The 19,593-nt window shown below is 43.2% G+C and overlaps 1 protein-coding gene across 5 annotated transcripts in view; it reads left to right on the top strand.

The window, feature by feature from the left end:
- The window catches only part of MORC2 (MORC family CW-type zinc finger 2), a 49,152-nt gene that overhangs the window by 7,792 nt on the left and 21,767 nt on the right, over nt 1-19,593 (top strand). For 4 of the 5 annotated variants that reach the window (XM_040612183.1, XM_040612173.1, XM_040612165.1 and 1 more), the window contains exons 4-9: nt 812-880; nt 9,790-9,880; nt 11,434-11,542; nt 12,845-13,004; nt 13,086-13,197; nt 14,975-15,100. In XM_040612183.1, the coding sequence (XP_040468117.1) occupies nt 841-880; nt 9,790-9,880; nt 11,434-11,542; nt 12,845-13,004; nt 13,086-13,197; nt 14,975-15,100 (638 nt within the window). In that variant the 5' untranslated portion in view covers nt 812-840. Of the gene's footprint in view, nt 1-811; nt 881-9,789; nt 9,881-9,925; nt 10,746-11,433; nt 11,543-12,844; nt 13,005-13,085; nt 13,198-14,974; nt 15,101-19,593 lie in introns of those variants that run through there. The other variant, XM_040612202.1, reaches the window with a different exon arrangement.

The following is a 19,593-nucleotide window of genomic DNA, read 5'->3' as shown; positions in this document are numbered from 1 at the left end:
GCACTGGTGAAAGCTGCTACAAAGAACCTGGTGAAAGGTCTGGAGAACAAGTCTTACAAGGAGTGGCTGAGGGAACTGGAGTTTTTTAGTCTGGAGAAAAGGAGGCTTGGGAGACCTTATTCCTCTCTACAACTGCCTGAAAGGAGGTTGCAGTGAGGTGGGAGTCGGTCTCTTTTCCCAAGTAATGAGCGATAGGACAAGGAGAAATGGCCTCAAGTTGTGCCAGGGGAGTTTTAGTTTGGCTATTAGGAAACATTTCTTCACTGAAAGGGTGGTTGGGCATTGGAACAGGCTGCCCAGGGAGATGGTTGAGTCACCCTCTACATGTATTTAGAAGATGGGTAGATGTGGTGCTTAGGGACATATTTTACTGGTGAAATTGGCAGTATTAGGTTTATCGTTGGACTCAATGATCTAAAAGGTCTTTTCCAACCTAAATTATTATTCTACTGTCTGTCCTGTGCAAGGTGCCTGTTGTCTTTCAAAAAATAGTACCTTTACAAATAACTTGGGCAAGCACTTAGATCAGCCTTCAGCTGAGGTCCGGTAAAGTGAGTAGTTGTTTATACTGGATGCTGAAGAAACCTGCTTTTACAATATACTCTTGTAGCATATACTTAGATACAGATTAAAGTACAGGAGAAATTCTAGTTATTCTGTAACAAAAATCTGGTGCTTCTTCTTACAGCTTAGCCATATTGGGGTTGTGAAAGTCCTCTTTGTTGTGTTACTTCTGTCATGAACGCTGATTCCATTTTATGGAACTTTCAACTTTTGCTTGTGGGAGTAGTGAATAACTCCTCTCTTGTAGAGCGACGGGAAGACCTACGAGGTGGATTCATGCTGTGTTTTTTGGATGATGGAACGGGAATGGATTCAAGTAAGTGACAGGAAGTTACACTTGCATTTTCAAGCTGAGGTTTCATGTTATGGCTTAAGCTGAATTAACAACTTGGTTCTGTTGAAAGGGGCATGTTCCGTGCCTGGATACATGTTCCTGCCTCTCCACTGGCTCTTTCACACTGTATCGTATATCACCTGTTCAGTTGCAGAAAACTAATCTGGCCAAAAGAAAACTGTTTTGCTCCATTATAGAGTTCAGTCAGCCTGGCCTGTGGTCTTCCAGTGCACCAAAGTTGGCCTTGGGGATGGAGGGAGAATAGTGTAGCCAGAAAAGGGAACACACACAAGCTTTGATGGACATAAGCCATTGTCCCATTAGAGGCTCCCAAGCAGTTAGTGTATTTCCGCTCTAATAAAAAAGTGTGCCATGGCTGAAACTGAAAGCTTTGAAAGCATTTTGCCTTTTTTTCATCATTGGCATTGTGATTGAAATCAATACTTTACAATATAAAATCTCCTAAGATTTTAGGACACTTTTTAAGTGTGAGAAGAATGTAAGAAATGTACTTCTGCCTTGTCATAAGAATTGATGTAAATCCATGTTGTACCTAGCAGGATAAGAACCTTCTTGCTTTGCTTTAACATCATTGAACAGCACTGTCAAGCCATGACACTTTCTTTCTGTCTTAAAGTTGGGTAAATCCTTTGAGGAGCTCTCTACTGGGCAGAAAAGTTGGGTTTAATTGGAAGGTTTTGGAGAAGGTGGGGCAGATGGGTAAATAAGCATTGGCTAACATTTTTGTTCTGATCCCTCGGTACTTTAAGATCCTGTGGTATTGTTGTGGTTTAATGCAGGCAACTAAGCCCCACACAGCTGCTCACTCAGTCCTCCACTGGGATGGGGGAGAAAACTGGAAGGGTAAAAGTGAGAAAAATCATGGGCTGAGATAAAGACAATTTATTAGGAAAAGCAAAAGCTGCGCACACAATCAAAGCAAAACAAGGAATTCATTCACTGCTTCCCATTGGCAGGCAGGTGCTCAGCTATCCCCAGGAGAGCAGGGCTCCATCATGTGTAACTGTTACTTGGGAAGACAAACTCCATCAGTCTGAATGTCCCCCCCTTCCTCATTCTTTACCCCCAGCTTTTATTGCTGAGCCTGATGTTATATGGTCTGGACTATCCCTTGGGTCAGTTGGGGTCGGGCATCCTGGCTGTGTCCCCTCCCAGCTCTTTTTGCCCCCCAGACTGCTTGCTGGGGTGGGGTGAGGAGCAGACATGGCTCTGACTCTGTGTAAGTGCTGGTCGTCAGTAACTAAAACATCCCTGTGTTATCAATGCTGTTTACAACACAAATCCAAAACACAGCCATGTACAAGCTACTGTGAAGAAATTTAACTCTATTCCAGCCCAGACCAGTACATTCTCAACCCCTTATTCCATACTATTTACATCATGCTCAGGTCACATATTATCCAGTACATCCTCATTAACCACTCCCTCCCTCTTCACATTCTTTGATATATACACAGATATCATTCCCTTAGTCTATGGACCACCCCTGTGAAATGTCTGTTAAATGTCCACAAATGCCCACTGAGTTCATTTAGTCCATGAATTTGGGCTCGATCTGTTACAGTGATTGCTCAGGACATGAGAGGTAGTGTGTTACATGGAGTTAGTGGGCACCGAAGCCCAGGTCAGGTCACTGCTGCATTTGCACTGCTTCTTGGTGGTTCCTACTATAGTAATTGCATCACATGTAACTCAAATCATGTGTTACAACAATTTAAAGGTATTTCCATTACAATCTTTACCCCGGTCCCTTTGGGCCAGGTCATAGGGTTTAACATTGCAATGAACTCCCCTTGCCCCTGCTTCAGCTTGGACTTCTCCATGGACTGCAGTCCCTGAGGGTTGTAACTGCTCCGAGTGGAGCCTTATCTATGAGTCTCTTCAGGGGCATACCTGCTGTGGTGTAGGCTTAATCACAGCCACAGTTGCTTTGAGGTGCATGTGCTCCAGCACAGTCTTATTCATGGGCCACAATGCCTTCAGAGATACTCCTGCTCCAGCGTGGCCTTGCCTTCAGCGACAGTTCCTTCAGGAAGGTACCTGCTCCAACGTGGCCTTATCCATGGCCACAGTTCCTTCAGGGGTGTACCTGCTCTGTTGTGGGCTTATCTGTAGCTTTGAGGTATTCCAGCATGACCTCATTCACAGCCACTGATGCTTCAAGCTGTACTTGCTGCAGCACGGATTTATCCTCAGGTCACAATTCCTTCAGAAGTATACCTGCTGCAGCACAGACATAACCATGGCCACAGACACTTTGAGATGTACTTACTCTGGCATGGACTTGTCCATGACCGCAGACGCTTCGGGGTGTTCTGCTTCTGTGTGGACTCATGCACAGGTCAGAGTCCCTTCGATTCAGGTTCACGCTGGAGTTCCAGCCTGTCCAGTATAGCAGCATAGGAACAGCAGCCATGCCCTGGCCATCTGCCAGCCCAGGCATATCAGCACTGCTGTTGTCAAAGTGTTCCCAGGCACAGCAGAGTCAGATTATAAGCAGTACAGCAAGCAATGAAAGCAAAAGGCAGCCGCTAACAAGCACTAGATTCTACCATACAGTAAGGCAAGCAGAGGAGCCTGCTAGTTAGAGTTTATACTGGTTATTGCTGTTCAGCTACTATCTAGCATATCCAATCAAATCTGTCATAATCTCAAACCCTTTGAGCTCCATGTTGGGCGCCAAAAAGGGTTGTCGTGGTTTAACCCCAGCTGGAAACAGCGGCTTGCTCAGTCCTCCACTGGGATGGGAGAGAGAACTGGAAGGGTAAAAGTGAGAAAACTCATGGGTTGAGATAAAGACAATTTATTAGGAAAAGCAAAAGCTACGCACACAATCAAAGCAAACCAAGGAATTCATTCACTGCTTCCCATTGGCAGGCAGGTGCTCAGCTATCCCCAGGAGAGCAGGGCTCCATCACGTGTAACTGTTACTTGGGAAGACAAACTCCATCAGTCTGAATGTCCCCCCCTCCCTCATTCTTTACCCCCAGCTTTTATTGCTGAGCCTGATGTTATATGGTCTGGACTATCCCTTGGGTCAGTTGGGGTCGGGCATCCTGGCTGTGTCCCCTCCCAGCTCTTTTTGCCCCCCAGACTGCTTGCTGGGGTGGGGTGAGGAGCAGACATGGCTCTGACTCTGTGTAAGTGCTGGTCGTCAGTAACTAAAACATCCCTGTGTTATCAATGCTGTTTACAACACAAATCCAAAACACAGCCATGTACAAGCTACTGTGAAGAAATTTAACTCTATCCAAGCCAAAACCAGTACAAAGTTTAATTCTGTTTATTAATGCTATAAAAATACATTAACATTTTTGATATAAAGGTTTGAGACCTGCATGAAGGAATTTATTTTGAGCTCTAGATGCTTTCTGTATATTCTCAGGAATGCAATTAATGATGCTAAACAGGTCTTCTGAGAGTGCTTTTCTGTCCACCAGTGAAACTGAAGGAAGCAATTAAGCCTCATCCATAAAACAAGTTCAGAGGCTTAACTGTGGCCTTCTCACAAGCCTTTGGATCAGGGGAAAGAAATACAACCTTTGCTGCATGTCTTGAAAACTACATGTTTCTCTCTGGATCAAGAGTGGAAGGTGACAAATGTCTGTTCTAATGCTGCAGAGTCTAACAGCAGCTTTTATGCTGTTATTTCTCCCATATTATTGATTTTGTGACAAAGTGGGATTTAAGTGTTGCCTAAGTATTAAGTTGCTTCTTTTGACTGATCTTTATGCTAAATCTTGAAGGATTTTATCCTGAGTTTAGTAGTCCGAGTTACTCTGTAAAGGAGATTGGCATGTACTGTGGGTTGTAGCACTATACATCATATACATCAAATATCATATAATTTCTGTCATTTGCCTGTCTGGATGCTTGCATCAGTGTGGTTCATTCTGTGTATGAAAAAAAAAAAAAATTTAACTAATTTTAAATAGGCTATGAAGTGCTCTTTTTCCCCTTTCCAGGACATTGCTTTTCAGAATGTAAAACCTGTATACAACTTTGTTTAGTACTTTCAAAAAAAAGTGACTTCTTAATTTTCAGTAGTCTGAGACATTGTTTTGATGCAGATGCATGACTACTTTTAACACTCAGTGGTCATAGTAAGCTTGATATGCATTTGAAAGTGTCATGGTTTAACCCCGGCTGGTAGTTAAGCGCCACACAGCTGCTAGCTCGCTACCCTCTCACTCAGAGGGGTGGGGAGGAGAATTGAGAAGGAATGTAAAACTTGAGGGTTGAGATAAGAACAATTTAATAAACGAGATAAAATAAACCAAGGAGGACAAAATAATAACAATAACAGTTATAATGAAAAGGAGGGAGAAGGGGAGAGGAATGAAATCCAAAGGGAAGGGAGAAAATAAAACAGGTGATGTACCAACTGCTCACCACCCACTGACCGATGCCCAGACAGTCCCTGAGCAGCAATCGGCAGCTCCAGCCACCCCACGCCCAGCCCCTAGTTTATGTACCAAGTATGATGTCCCATGGTGTGGAATACCTCTCTGGCTAGTTGGCTAGTTTGGGTCAGCTGTCCTGGCTGTGTCCACTCCCAGCTCCCTGTGGCCCTCCAGCCCTCTACTGGCAGGGCCCAAAAAACTAGAAGGTCCTTGACCTAGTACAAACACCACCCAGCAACAACTGAAACCATCCATGTGCCATCAACATTTTTTTTACACCAAATCCAAAACACAGCACTGCACTGGCTACTAAGAAGAAAACTAATTCTATCACAGCCAAAATCAGGACAGTATGTCACTTGACCAAGGGCAGCCAGGTAGAAACTTGATTTCCTGTACTGTTTGCCTGTCAACATGGACAAAATTGGCTGGGGAGAGTCTGTAATTCTAACTCCCTACATGGGCCTCTCTCTGTTTCTGTCTCTGGCTGTAGGGGTTTGAGTTTTGATTTCCCATAATGCAGGATCTACCAGTTTAAAAACATCTTGAAGATCTCTTATCTGAAAGTTGATTTTAGGAGATATCAGCAGAAAACCTTTTATTGGACTTTTCTCCCTTCTTATTTTGAAAACAGCATCAACATCCATACAGACCTTCCTTTCACAGAGATCAGAGCTTGGGAATGTTTTCTTTTTCTGCATAATAGTTTTAATTAAGGATTATTTTTATTGTACATAAAGCTGACATTGAAAAGAATAACTAGGTGACTTTCTGTAGTGCTCTTGGAGCCCCAACTAACATGATCTTCCTGAGCACACTGAAAGGACAGCTTAGAAGGCTGGGTGAGACATCATCTGGGAGCATGAGTAAACGAATCCAGGTATCTCTGGGTGCTTTCACACAGAGGGAAGAGCTGAATGGCTTAAATGAACAGTTCCATTAACACATCCTCTGTGTTACTCTGTCCTGTTGCTGTTCTCTCATTGGTCTTGTCCTGTGTTGGACAGCTAGATCTGTCTGGTAAGCTGTGAAAACAGAGGAGAGTATAGCAAGGCAAGGCAATAGGCCAAATTTGAGTCCTCTGATAGCTCCTGAGCGTCAAGCCAAATGGCAGCTCCTCAAGTAAAATTAGCGGAAAGTATAAGTGATTAGCATTTCTAAAAACTAGTCGTGTTTGTCAAGTAACTCCTACTACAGTTCCATTGAGAACTTGCTGCATTGGCTCTCTTAATGGTCACTAAGGATTGTGTGGTTTGAAAATTAAAATAGGTTTGTATTCAAGCTGCAAACATCTTATGCAGTAAAGTCATAAGTTATCAAAAGATCTGAGGATTCAGTGAGGCTGCAGTACTGGTCTTTTCTATAAAAGTATTGTGTCCCATAGGGAGATATTAGGATGATAGTACTGGTCCAAAAATTTGGCTTTTTCATAAGGAGCTAAATAGGAGTCAGTTAGAAAAACAAACAACAGATCTCATGCAGCACATCTTAGGTTGGGATTTTCTATACTGTCAGTGGTATCACTACTGAGGATACTTAGGCTTGAGAATTTTATCTGCTGCTTGGGCTCTGAAGGTGCTGCATGAATTTAATGAATCAACTTGTGGGTTGAAAAAGTATAACAACTTAATTTAGGAAGTGATCTGTAATTGTGTTCTTCAAGGATTGAAGAAAAGTCTTTAAGCTGCATTTTAGAATCAGAACCATAGAACAGCCCAGGTTGGAAGGGACCTCAAAGATCATCTGTTCCAACCTTTCGTCAGAAAGGGAGCCTAGATGAGATGATTTTGTACCCTGTCCCATCTCATCTTGAAAACCTCCAGCGATGGCAGCTCTACCACATCCCTGGTGAGGTTTGTGATTGATTGTTCTCACTCTGTAATTTTTCTTTCTTATATTGAGTTGAAACCTCTCCCAGTGCAACTTGTACCCGTTGCCCCTTGTCTTTTCCGTGTGGCTCCTTGTGAAGGGAGAGCCTTCATCCGCTTTGTAGCCACCCTGTAAGTACTGGAATACTGTGATGAGATTCCCCCAGACTCCTCTTTTCTCCAAGAGACCTAGCTCCTTCAGTCTTTTTGCATAGGGCAGGTTCTTAGCACCTTTGATCATCTCCTTTGGACCCTGTCCGGTCTGTCTGCATCTTTCTTGAATTGAGGAGACCAGAACTGGACACAGTACTCCTGGTGTGGCAGGAGGGATAATTTTCTGTACTTGAATCGGGACTCCTCTAGTGTATTCTGAGCTGGAGAACTTGAAAATAAAGAGAGGACTCTCATGGATGGGTGAAGCCAGGTGACTTCAGTGGCTATCTTGTGACCCATAGTGGGGGAGCGGGCAGCTGCCTGCAGGACTGTCAGCAGTGTGTTGTGTGTCAGCCAGCCTGTGCTGCAGCAGCCTGGCTGTCGCTCAGGAGGATGCTCTGTTGCTGTCCTGGAGGACCAACAGTCAGGAATTAAACAGCTCTGCCTCCCAGTTCTTCATCCCAGGCATCTGATGTTTCTGACCAGGAGAAGTTTTATCTGTGCCCTTGATTCCTTTTCTTGGGCTCTGAAGATCAATCTGCCATCTTGGGGCAAATTCCTTCAGATTGTTTTTTCTCTTGTCTGTTTGGCATAGAACACATCACCCCCCATTTTTGTTGCCAGGGAGTTTGGTTTTTTTTAAAATCAGTAACTCAGACACTACAAAATGAAAACGGTGTGACTAAAATAGCCTTAAGTGAAATTCCCTCCAGAGTGCTAACTCAAAACAGCTGGAAAAAATTTGTTTGTACCTTGATTCTTGGGAGGAGGTAAAGATTAAATCTCTTCCAAAGACCACAAGCCTGGAGCAGACAGAGATGATCCCAAGTAGTCCCCTCTGCTCAGCATCATCTTTGTCCCTCTGCCCAGAAAGAAGAATCTTTATAGGGTGCTTTCGGACATCTAACATTGAGTGATAAACCATATGGTCACCATTTCTGAGAGAGGAATTGCTTCGGACAATTTACCCTTTTTAGGCTTCTCAAAGTTTTCTTAAAACCAGTTGCTGATACAACTTTTTGTATAGCAGAAGGGTTCCACTAACCTTCTCAACCCCACCCCTTTTCTGACCAGGCTTTAAAACTGACACAGTAGTAGTAATAATACTGTTATCATCATCAATATCCTTACCCAGATCTCAAATATGAAGGAATCTAACATTTACTTTGTTTAGCTAGAAAACACTATAGTAGGTTGAAGGAAAGGAAGAGGTGCTGTCATGCAGTGAAAGGTTAGGTTTGAAATAGTTATAGACCTCTGTTATGAACATACTGAATTGAGGCAGCGAGGTGCTTGCACAGTTGTTCTCCTGTGTTTTCACCCTTGTAATTTGTGGCTTTAAATCTGAGTGTCATTTCAATGGAAAAGGGCATTCTGACACCCACCTCAGTGATTCTGTGTTAGACCAGTGGTTTAGTGCTGAACGTCTTACTGTAAAAACTCCGCACTAGTGGAGCGGGGTGAGTCTCCTGTATGCTTAAATCCAGCTTTTCTACCGGCTCAGCCTCCGCATAGCTGGCTGGTGGCGTGAGTGATGTCCTGTGCTCACAGCTTGTGTACGCATTTGAGGACTGTAATTGTTGTTAGCCTTCCTGTTAAGGCACTTTGTGTTCCTTGTCTGGAATTGCATTTCATTTCTCCCAGCAAACTCCATGGTGAAATGATTGCTATCTCTTGGGGGAAGGGAGAGGAATTGTTCTGTCTTACGGATGATATTAAAAGGCTTTATGCCTTGAACAATAGAAAGGCTTGGACTAAAAATGACAGACTGTCTCAACTGTAGAGCCATCATCTAATTTTGTCCTCTGCTAATAAAATACGCCATTAATTGCTGTGGTACTTGATAGTACTGCCTTTTTGTCCACAGTTGTCCTGCTGTCAGTAGTCCAGCAATCTTCTGCAAAAATCAGCTTTTGTCTTATTGGTGTATTCATTAATCACAGCGTTCGGTTCAATGCCATGAAGAAAAAGTAATGTTTATCCCAAATTCAAGACCTTTTTTGCAGTACTGACTTAAGCTCTAGTGCCAATAGTTTTGAATCTGTGGTGTCAGCAGTGCAGCAGACCTGCAGTGTCCCAGGGTGTGTTTTGGTTTATGAGCACGTTGATAATTGCAGTGGACACAACAGATCATCTTGTGGACATTTTTTTTTTTATTATTATAAATGTCTTCGTACAGGGCACTGGACTAGTCTGGAACTTGAAACTCTTTTTGTCAGCATGATGGCATCTGTACAAAGCTTTTGATAATGTAAATGCAATTGAACAGTGTGTATCTTACAGGCCTGTATGGTGGAGCTTCAGGATGAGACCTTGGCTTGGGCTTCTGGCCTCTTCCATGCTATAGTATTTGTGCTAATTACAGTGGTGAATAAGTAGTGAAAAGATATGTGTGTGCATCTGTATATTAAAATAAACTTTTTTTGTTCCCTGTCTCTCCTTCTAGATGAAGCTGCCAGTGTTATCCAATTCGGTAAATCAGCCAAGCGATCACCTGAGTCAACTCAAATTGGGCAGTATGGGAATGGCTTGAAATCGTACGTATAACAAGGCCATCCTCCTTAGATTATGGAGGTTAGGGTTGAGATAGTAAATGTATTTTTTGCTGGGAGGTATATATCTTTTTTTCCAGAAAAAAAAAGAAGCAGATGAAGTCTAAATAAAGATACCATGGTTTGGTAGCCAGGAACTCTGTGAACATCTGCTGTAGTTCTTCAGTGATTGAGAAGTCTGTCCAAAGCTGATTACAGTGTTTTGCCATTGTGTTTGCATGATGCAGAGGATACAGATAAGAGCTGGGGAAAAAAAATGAAAGAGCAGGAAACAGAACCTTAATATGGCTATGGCAGCCAGATGGTAAAATTGGAGCAAAATAGTGCTGCAGCCTCTCAGTAGGAAGGTTGTCTGGTGCAAGTCAGATGGATTTAAACCTTTTCTGTTTCTCTTAAATCAAACGAATGCATGGAGAAGACAGGGAATGATGGAAGGAATGAAAGGAGTGGGATTAAGTGGCAGAGGAACAGAGACGGAAGGAGATCTTACTGGTTGAAGGGGATTTGCTAGGAAAGAGAAGGGTGTGTGCTGTGGTGAACTGATGTCTTTGAGAAAGTTAAAGGGCTTTTGTGGCTTGCTCTGACTGGCTGTTCTCCTTTACGTTGTTCCATGTGGCTTGATTATTTATGTGCAACCTACACGGAAATCTGTGCGCCTCTATTATCTAGGGGAAAGAAAAAAAGGGGATGTGAGGGATCCTGAGATACTATTGATCCAGCTTCAGTGCAGAACAGATCCCAGATCCTTCCTGTGCACTTCTAGGACAGATCTCTGCCCTTCTTAACCTTGAGCAAGAAGCATACTGTATGACAGCTGAGAAATACAGACTAAAGCCTAAACGTGCAAAAGGTGGGCTTTGGTATTGAATTAAGCCAATTAAAGAAAACTGAACTGACAGAACGCTAACCCTGCTTTTAATGCAATGTTAACTTTTCTCTGTTAAGGTTTTTTGGATGAGTTGGGTTAGAAGAGTGGGGAGGAAGATGGGACTGTCCCTATTCATGACAACTAGCTGCTAAGTTGCACTAGCCGAAGTGTCAGTGAATCTTTCAAGTGAGACATTGGAAAATGAATTGTCTGTCTCCCAGAAACTTGTCTGCTGCTATTCATTCTGTGTACAGCAAAATTAAGTGTGCATTTGCTTTCTCACTCACATTCCTGCTCATATATTTGAAGGCTATTGTCACATCTCACCTTAGTAATTTATTTTAGATTTAGAAAAAAGCCAACTTTGTTGGTATTTTTAAACTTTCTACATGGTGTGAGCCTGGAACGCTGCACTGTACTTCTGCACCTTTTAATTGTGACTAGTGTTAAATGTTTTGAAATGTTATGAAATTGTCCAGAGTGAGATGCCTTTTGAAAGGAATGTGATGTTCAGTTAGAAATGGTGGTTGCTGTTTAAGCCCTCTTCTTCTGCCTTACCTGGTTTTGGCATCTTATAGTTGAACATAATGGCAAGAAAACTCAGCAATGTGGTCTGCTTTCTAGAAAGTGTTGTGCATCAGGTGTAACATGCAGCCTGAAATCTTTCCAGGGGTTCCATGCGGATTGGGAAGGATTTTATCCTGTTCACAAAGAAAAACAACACCATGACTTGCCTTCTCTTGTCACGGACATTCCATGAGGAAGAAGGCATTGATGAGGTTTGCATGTACTTTGTCATAATGAATTAATAATGGTGAATGCTCTCTCAACTGAACTTCCCCAGCTCTCACAGGAGAAGAGTCTATGTCAGTGCCAGTTGCCACTGTGGTTGCATCAGTATATGGTTTTCTCTCAGCGATACAATTGTGTAGGTTCTGCAAAGTCATCAAAGATTTTTTCCTTTTGGTTTTAATTCTCTTGAGAAGTCTCTCTAAACTACAAGTTTGAAGGGCTTGTGACAATCGCTTAAAGTTGCTTATGCTGAGTTCAGGACAAGCCCAGACTTCCTGCAGTTTCCTTTTCCCACAAAATTTGAATTTGAGATGTATTTAAATTTATTGCTTTGATTTGATTTCCTGTAAAGAATTAAAGGTGTGATTGAAGTTGCTACCCGTAGGTCATAAACTCCAGGCATGTCTCTTCTTTTGGATCCTTATTTTCTTTTAAATAAAATAATCAGTGTGGTTCTACCTATTGAAAATTTTTATATCTTAATAGATAATTCAGGCATTGTTCTGTATCCAGACTCTTAACATGGAAGTATTTTTGTGCTTGAGTACAAGCATTTTCCAGGCAAAGCCAGTAGTGAAAAGTTTTGCATTTGCACTGGGATAGTATCTAAGAAAGCATTTTCCATTGTGATAATGAGGGATCTCTACAAAGAAGCTGCTGAGGGAGCAATGCTTGCTAGTGGCCAGCTGATGGTTGAAGCAAATTGGGAACAGCGATACAGTTCCCACAATGGCTCTGGAGACAGAAATTTTGGCTTAACCTCAATTTTAAAGTGAGGACAAGAGCCCCTGTCCTTAATAGGCAGCTTCAGTCTATAATTCTTTGGTTTTGTTCTATATGACATAAAACACCAATAACCTTGCTAGAATCCTATAAAAATAATAGTGAGTTCAGGATAAATATGAGTGACGGATATTTGAGTTCAAGAGAGAAGTTAAGCACAGAGGTTGACATTTTTAAAGAAGCGATGTCCGGGTGTTTTTTTAGTGTTATGACAATTGTTACAAAAGGAGGGGGAAAAAATGACATTGAGTGTGTGAGTAGGCAGTACCATACAGGTTATTTGGGAATGGTGCAGTGTAAGACTAGATGTTGTGGGAAGGCAGCGCGGAGGCTGGCAGAGAGGGTTCCTTGAACATTTGACAGAATTGCAAACCACTGAAAAGCTAGAAAGGACTCTTGCAGTGACTTAGGGGGCTGTTGGAAGGGATAAGTCTCTCTATGATGTGCAGAAGGGGCTGACTAGAGTCGGTGAGCCTGAGTTGCTTTTGGTACGTTGTGATGTGCAGGTTATTGTTCCCCTGCCAACCTGGAACGCACGAAGCCGGGAGTCTGTGACTGACAACATGGAGAAGTTTGCTATTGAGACGGAGCTAATTTATAAGTATTCACCTTTCAAATCAGAACAGGAAGTGATGGAGCAGTTTAGTAAGATACGTGGTGAGAAAGGTACGTATGGATGATGCTGGTTACAGCCAAGGTGTTTGGGGTTTGGCTGGGATTCACCTGATCAACTTGTTACTTGCTCAGGTACCCTGGTGATCATCTTTAACCTCAAACTAATGGATAATGGAGAGCCAGAGCTGGATGTGACTTCTGATCCCCGAGACATTCAGATGGCAGAAACACCTCCAGAAGGAACGTAAGTGTGATAGGTGTTACAGGCTCTTGGGCTCAGATTAAATTATGTGTAGGGTTTGGCTATATACTGTGTGCATGTGCTTTTTAAAAGCTTCCCTTTCTATGGGAAACTGGAGAATTCAGAAAATCTTTAGCTTGTTCTTTAGCAGTTTGGAATTCATGCATGTAAATGGCCTGCGTGGGTTATGGTAGTGTTTGATGTGAATGCCTGCATTGGCTTGTCTCAGCTTAGTCAAAGCAGCAAACTCAACACCCTTCTTTAAGGACCTTAAAACAAAGGAGCCCTAAGCTATAAGTTTAATTTTCTCCGCTCAACAAAGATGTATCTGTTGGAATGACAGCCGTCCATGAGTCTGTGCAGTTCTCAAACTGATACTCAGCTTTGTGATTAAATTAATGCTGTCAAAATGCAAAGTTCTGTGCAGATCATCCTCCATGAGTGAATGGTATGGGTGGGTGCAGGTGGGATGTATCGCCATGTCTTTCTGGGAGCAGGGACAGCTCCTCAGCTCCTGGACTTCTTCCCTGCAGAGGAGGAAGGATGTACTCAGAGGGCAGCTGGAGGAGCAGAGGGTCCTGTTCAGGGAGAGTTGGGTGTTTGCTGAGTTGTTCTCTTGTAGCCTGAAAAGGAAAAACTGAGCAGAATTGAGCCAAATGCTTTATTAAACCCCAGAACTCCATGGGCACAACTAGCATGCTTCACCTTTTTTATGAGATTACATGCTTCTACCCTGAAGCGCTTGAATTTCCTCTAGAAATACAGTTTCGAACACTGTAAACCTCGCTATTTCTGTTGTATTAGCTTGATGCTATGGAGAACACAGGCGCAGCAAACTACTTGGGGATCTCCATGGATTTTACAGGCTTCTCAGTTTCTTTGGTGCCTGCTGGTGAGCTCTCGTGATTATCATTGATCACTGGAAAGAGCTTCTTCCTCCTGACCTTGTGATACCATTTCTGTGTGTGATGAGTGCAGTTTCTGTCAGAGCCTAGTCCTGACTAACCGAAGGGCAAGAGAACGCACTAGCAAGTGGGGCACACAGTGTTAAGTGGTCCAGTTTATGGGTTTGACCTTTATTATTCAGCTGTATACAAAACATCCTTCTCATGCTACAGTAATATGTGCATCAGTGTTTTGTAACAGTATTTAAAATGTACAGCTCAATAGAAAATGTCTGTAGAAGACATTGGTAGAAAAAAATTAAAAGAAAAGCCTCACTCAGTGTAGCTGCACGGTAATTAAAATAGAAAGGTCTTCCCTTTTACCTAGGTTTTTTGCAGAAGATTGTCTCTTTGGTGTGTTTTGAAGTAGATGGCTGTGAGTGGAGATGGTAAAATTAACAGTTGCACGAGGTGTGAATCCTGCTGTAGGTGCTTAAAATACATCAGGGGTAGTACAGAGAAGTGTGGGGAGGTGCTTCTGTTGGTCCCTTGGCTCCTAGGTAGCAGTTTACTGGGAAATGAGAGTCTTAGAAGCTTTGTCCATGGAGAAATTTCTTCATTTGGTTTGGATAGGGGAGGAGGCTCTGTGACAGTAGTATGTAATGGCTCTTCTTAATTGGAGGGTAATGAAGGGGGGAAAACTGTGAAGGAAAGAGGAAGCAGAACACAGACTGAAAGAGACTCCAAGAGGAGCACTGACTGAAGAGACACTGATTACTCAGGGGGTGAATTGGTGGAGTCATCTCTGGGCTATGTGGGCCAGACTGGGAGCTGGTAGTCCTACCAGGAAATGCTAAACAAACTGCTCAGTCTCTGTAAGCATCCCTCTCTTGCAGAAAGCCTGAGCGCCGCTCATTCCGTGCCTATGCTGCTGTGCTTTATATTGATCCCAGGATGAGGATCTTCATAAATGGACACAAAGTACAAACCAAACGACTTTCATGCTGCCTGTACAAACCAAGGTGAGTGTTGGACCCAAATTCCACAAATGTGTGGGACCTTTTGGATTTTCCTTACAGAAGAGGTTTAGCATTTTGCTGTCCAGGTGTATCCTGCATAATTCCATGTTAAAGCGACAGAAACAGATCGTAATAGAATGGGATGTGGGATTGACATTGTGGAAAAAGAGGTAGGTAGTAGAAAATCTAAGCCTTTGAAAATTGAATGAGTAATTTGTGCAATATTACTCCCTTTCAGAGCAAACAGAGCAATGAAGATACCTGTTGTTCAAAATGCCATAACCATACAAAACTGTTGGGTAACTTTTTTAAGTAGGACAAGGAAATAAGTATGGTAGGTGTTAGAGTTATTACTGAAAAGAAACTAGACTGAGCACTTTGAAACAGTTGCTTTGAAAATTAACTTTTATGTGTAGCTGATCTGGGTTGGAATAGAGATTTGGAAATACCTTTCCCTATCTTCCTTTTAAATTCCCTTAAACAAAAAATGTGAAATGAGCTGAGGTGTGCTGCCAGTTGGTTTAGCAGGAACTAGAAAAGGTTGTAAGGGTGGGAGGGGAAAGAAAAACATGTATTTAAATCTGCTTGAGGCAATAGTGTTCTTCTGTCTTTAGGAGCACACAGGCTGCATTCTAGATACTTTAACATGGTTTGTCTTAATAAAATAGTAGTAGTTTTATAGAATATTTGTGGATTGTTTTAATATAGCATTTCAGATTGCAGTAGTCTTTCAATAGTATGGGCCTGCTATCAACCCAGCAGATTCTTTTACTAACCACAATCTGATGTCACACCACTGATTGCTGCCCTAAGAGCCTGGCCAGTTTTCAACTTACAGCATGGTTTGTCTGTCAAGCTCATACTTCTTCAGCTTATTAAATGAAAATGTGTGAAATGGTGTCAGAAACTTGGTTAAAGTCAAGAGAGATTACGTCCATTGCTCTTCCCTTGTTGACCAAGCCAGTCATTTCATTGTAGAAGGCAGTCAGGAGGTACCGCTTGACTTGCCACTGAAAATCCTGATTTGCTGGGTAGAGAATCTGAATTTCTGACTGGGTTTTACTTACATGTGAGTGCCATGTGCTGCTTCCTTTTATGCCACAGTCCAGCAGAAGTACTATGGAGAAAAAGCAGAGGAGGAGGGCACAGGTTTTTATCTCATCAGAAACCATCTTCTTACAAGACTCAAAGGCAGAATGCCAACACTGCTGATAGTGCTAGCATTGTCATGATAATACGACATGGACTAGGTCACCCCATGTGTTCATCTGCCTCATTATCTTCTATTCCAAGTGGTCAGTAGTTGATGCCTGGGGAGGGGTATGAGAATTTTGTTCTATACTATAGGACTGTTTTCTGTTGAAAAGAGGCTGTGTTTTCAGACAATTTAGACAGCAGCTCTTCTGGATCCCTATCACCAATTCTGTATCAGCTTTTCATTGGTTTTAGGGAATAGCTGCAGCTGTAGAAGGGGAAATTCGAACTATAACTGATCAGCAATGATAATTCATGACCAATAAATGGTCTGGCTTGGAGGGCAGGAAGGCCCAGCCACAGAAGGAGGGTTACACTGGCTGATGAGATGAGAAATGCTGCAATATTGTCTCATGCCAATGCTCAGGGGACAGTTGTGGTAAATGGAGCTGGTACTGGTGCTGGGGGATGAACCCAGCACTGGACTAAGGTGTGCTCCATACTGACACTCACAGGATCAGTGCTGGTGCAGGAGTATCTAAGAAATCTGCTTGTGCTGCATGTTTGCAGACTCCTTGTAGATCTGCTTATGGTGGTAGGCCAATAAAAATTCCCCAACACTGTAAAAGCAATTTACATTTAAAATCCTCACTTCTGCAGCAGAGTAGTAAAGACTGTGCAAACAAGGCCTTCCTGTAGAGCACAGTGTAGCCCTTCCTGGACTTGAGGCAATCATTGTAGCCTTACTGGGTCTTTCTGGAGAGTGTCCAGACTGCTTCCTTCTGGTCTCAGACTCCTGATGCCAGATTTGGGCTCCAGAAGCTGTGTGGCCATTGGGACGAGCCATTGAAGCCTTCACTGTGGGTTCTAAGAGCCAGCATAGCCCTTGGGGTAGGTGCCTACACTGTGCCCTGGTTGTGGAAACTCGATCTTTTACCTTCAGACACCTGAGCAGAGCTTAGCCTGCCCTGGGTGGCTCCTTCCCAAGGGAAAACCAGTAAATCAGTCCATTCTGAGAGTGGACTTACTCTTCTGCTACAGAACCTGCTGAGAATCTTCTCCCTGAACCTGCTGAAAAGTATTGCTTATGCCCTGGATTTTCCCTTTAGAGTTGGAGCCAGAGCTCACACATCCCCATGTAGCTGCTGGGCTTTGAGGGCACTGCAGGTTAATACTATTCCACTGCACTTGACCAGGGACTCCAGTTTGTATGGGGGTGCACGGGAGAAGTGTACCACCATTAAGGTGTTTCTTTAGAGGAGAACTGATATAGCAGCAATGCTCAGCTCTTCAACACAGCTGGTTTTTTGCAGAGCCTCAGTAGCCTAGGCCAGGTAACTGTTGAATTTTCCTGGTCCACGAAAGGAATGGGTAGCAGGCAGTGAAGGTTCTCCTCTCTTACAGCCCAAGTGGATGGTATGCTGCATGTGGTATGTATTTAAGGCTCTTTGCTAGTGTTTGGGAAAGTGTCATGATAACTGAACATAAACAGTTTTTAATTTTATTCATATCCTCCTGGTAAAGGTCAGTGAACTACTGTAAGGGAATGCCATTCATCTGTCAGTATGGAGACACCTCTGTGCATCCATATTGTTTGGTTTTTTTAAGAAAGTCTGTTATAAGCCAGCCTGGCATGCAAAGGGCAAGGAATTATCTGATGATGAGCTGACAAATATCTCCTGATTGTGGTCTTTTTACGTACTTCTTGGTGAACTTTGGGCCTGATGTCTTTCTGTTTGAAGTGATGCTTTCATGCCTTATGTTGGGCATTGGTAGGTGCAGCCATTGGCTTGTCTCTCTGCCCTCTGGTCTGCTTTCAAGATCTGTTCAGGAGTATTGCCTTCAGGAGGTGGTGGCTCCCCTCCTACAGTAGGGCTGTAAGGCAGATTGCCACCTTCTCTGAAGGAAAAGCTTGTGCAGTGGCTTGTCTGCAGGTTAATGTATTGGTGTTAGAGAACAAAGAATGGAAGTTCAGGGTATTGAAGTGCCTCTACTGAAAACTGAGATTTTGCAGCTGTTCTACTGTTTGTCAGGAATAACAGCTTGTCTCCTGGGTAGGGCACTCATTTTCCTTTGGTCACCTGCCCTTTCTGGAAGCTGTGTTTCTGTGGGTAGAAGCTTCTCCACGCCTTTCTAGAGCCTGTGACGTTCCAGGGGCAGGCTGGGTTTGTGCAGATCCTTCGCCAGTGTTTGCAGGTGTGATACCATGGTACCAGCCTCCCTGGGAATGGTTTGTGTCTCCTGAAGGATTGCTTCCATCTGTTCCTTTCCACAGTAACTTTTTGAGCTTGCTTAGCAGTGTGGGCCATACAGACAGAAGTAACCAGGCCACGTGCAAGGGTGTCCTTTCATGAGGGCACTCCATGGCAGTTGTAATGAACATCTGAAAGCTGGGAGAGGGTGTTTTACTATTCCGTCCTGTGGACTTCTTGCCTGTCTGACCTGTTTCTGTATGTCTTTGCTAGATGGGGCTGTTCCAGGACACTTCAATAGAGGTTTTCCTGGCTATGGCTGAAGTCTTTTGGTGTTGGAAAAGAAACAGGAGGGCAGGCATGGCGATGGCTCATGATGCCTGTCTGGGACACCCTACAATTGCTTGCACTGCACCCTGTTGCAAAGGGAGTGCTGTCCATAAGGTCCCCTTCAGGTACCGCCTTGCCTCACAAGCTGGGCATGTTAAGATAATTCAGCTTCATCCTGCTGTTTTTGGGGTGTTTTTTTTTGTCAGTAAAGTCAGGCGGGATGTGGATGAGGTAATTTAATTATGCCACTGTGTTGAAAGCAGTCTGGTTTTCAGAATGTGTTCTTTCTCTTGGCCCCAGGTAGCTTTAATTGCCCTTAAGTAGATTTGAGGAGATGGCGCCACCAAAAAACTGAGTCTGCATCTCGTAACGTGGTTACTCGGTGATTTCTGGAAGAGTTAGCACTTGCCTGCTTTTTCCCCAGTGAAAAGATCCTTTTGAATAGCAGAAAATCAGTTTAGTAAACACAGAGTTGTATTTAAGTGGACTGTGCTTGTGGTGTGAATTTTCTGGATCTGAGACAAAGGGATTTCTGTTGGTGAAATTGCTTCTGACATCAGTATCAACATCCATGTGTGCTCACCCACAGAAACATACCTAAATGAAATTTTTCATCTGTGCAGGGTGATTTCTCATGGATCCTGATAGATTATCTGTTATTTCAGGGTACCTTGTCTCTCACTGGGATATAAACGTGTTTCCTCCTACATTAGTTAATGAGTTGGTCAATCAAGCCTTACATCATTATGTGTTTCTGCCTCTCTCTGTAAAAACAGCATT

Source organism: Falco naumanni, chromosome 1, assembly GCF_017639655.2.
Source record: "Falco naumanni isolate bFalNau1 chromosome 1, bFalNau1.pat, whole genome shotgun sequence".
NCBI classification, from domain to species: domain Eukaryota; kingdom Metazoa; phylum Chordata; class Aves; order Falconiformes; family Falconidae; genus Falco; species Falco naumanni.
This window is presented reverse-complemented; position numbering and strand designations above follow the sequence as displayed.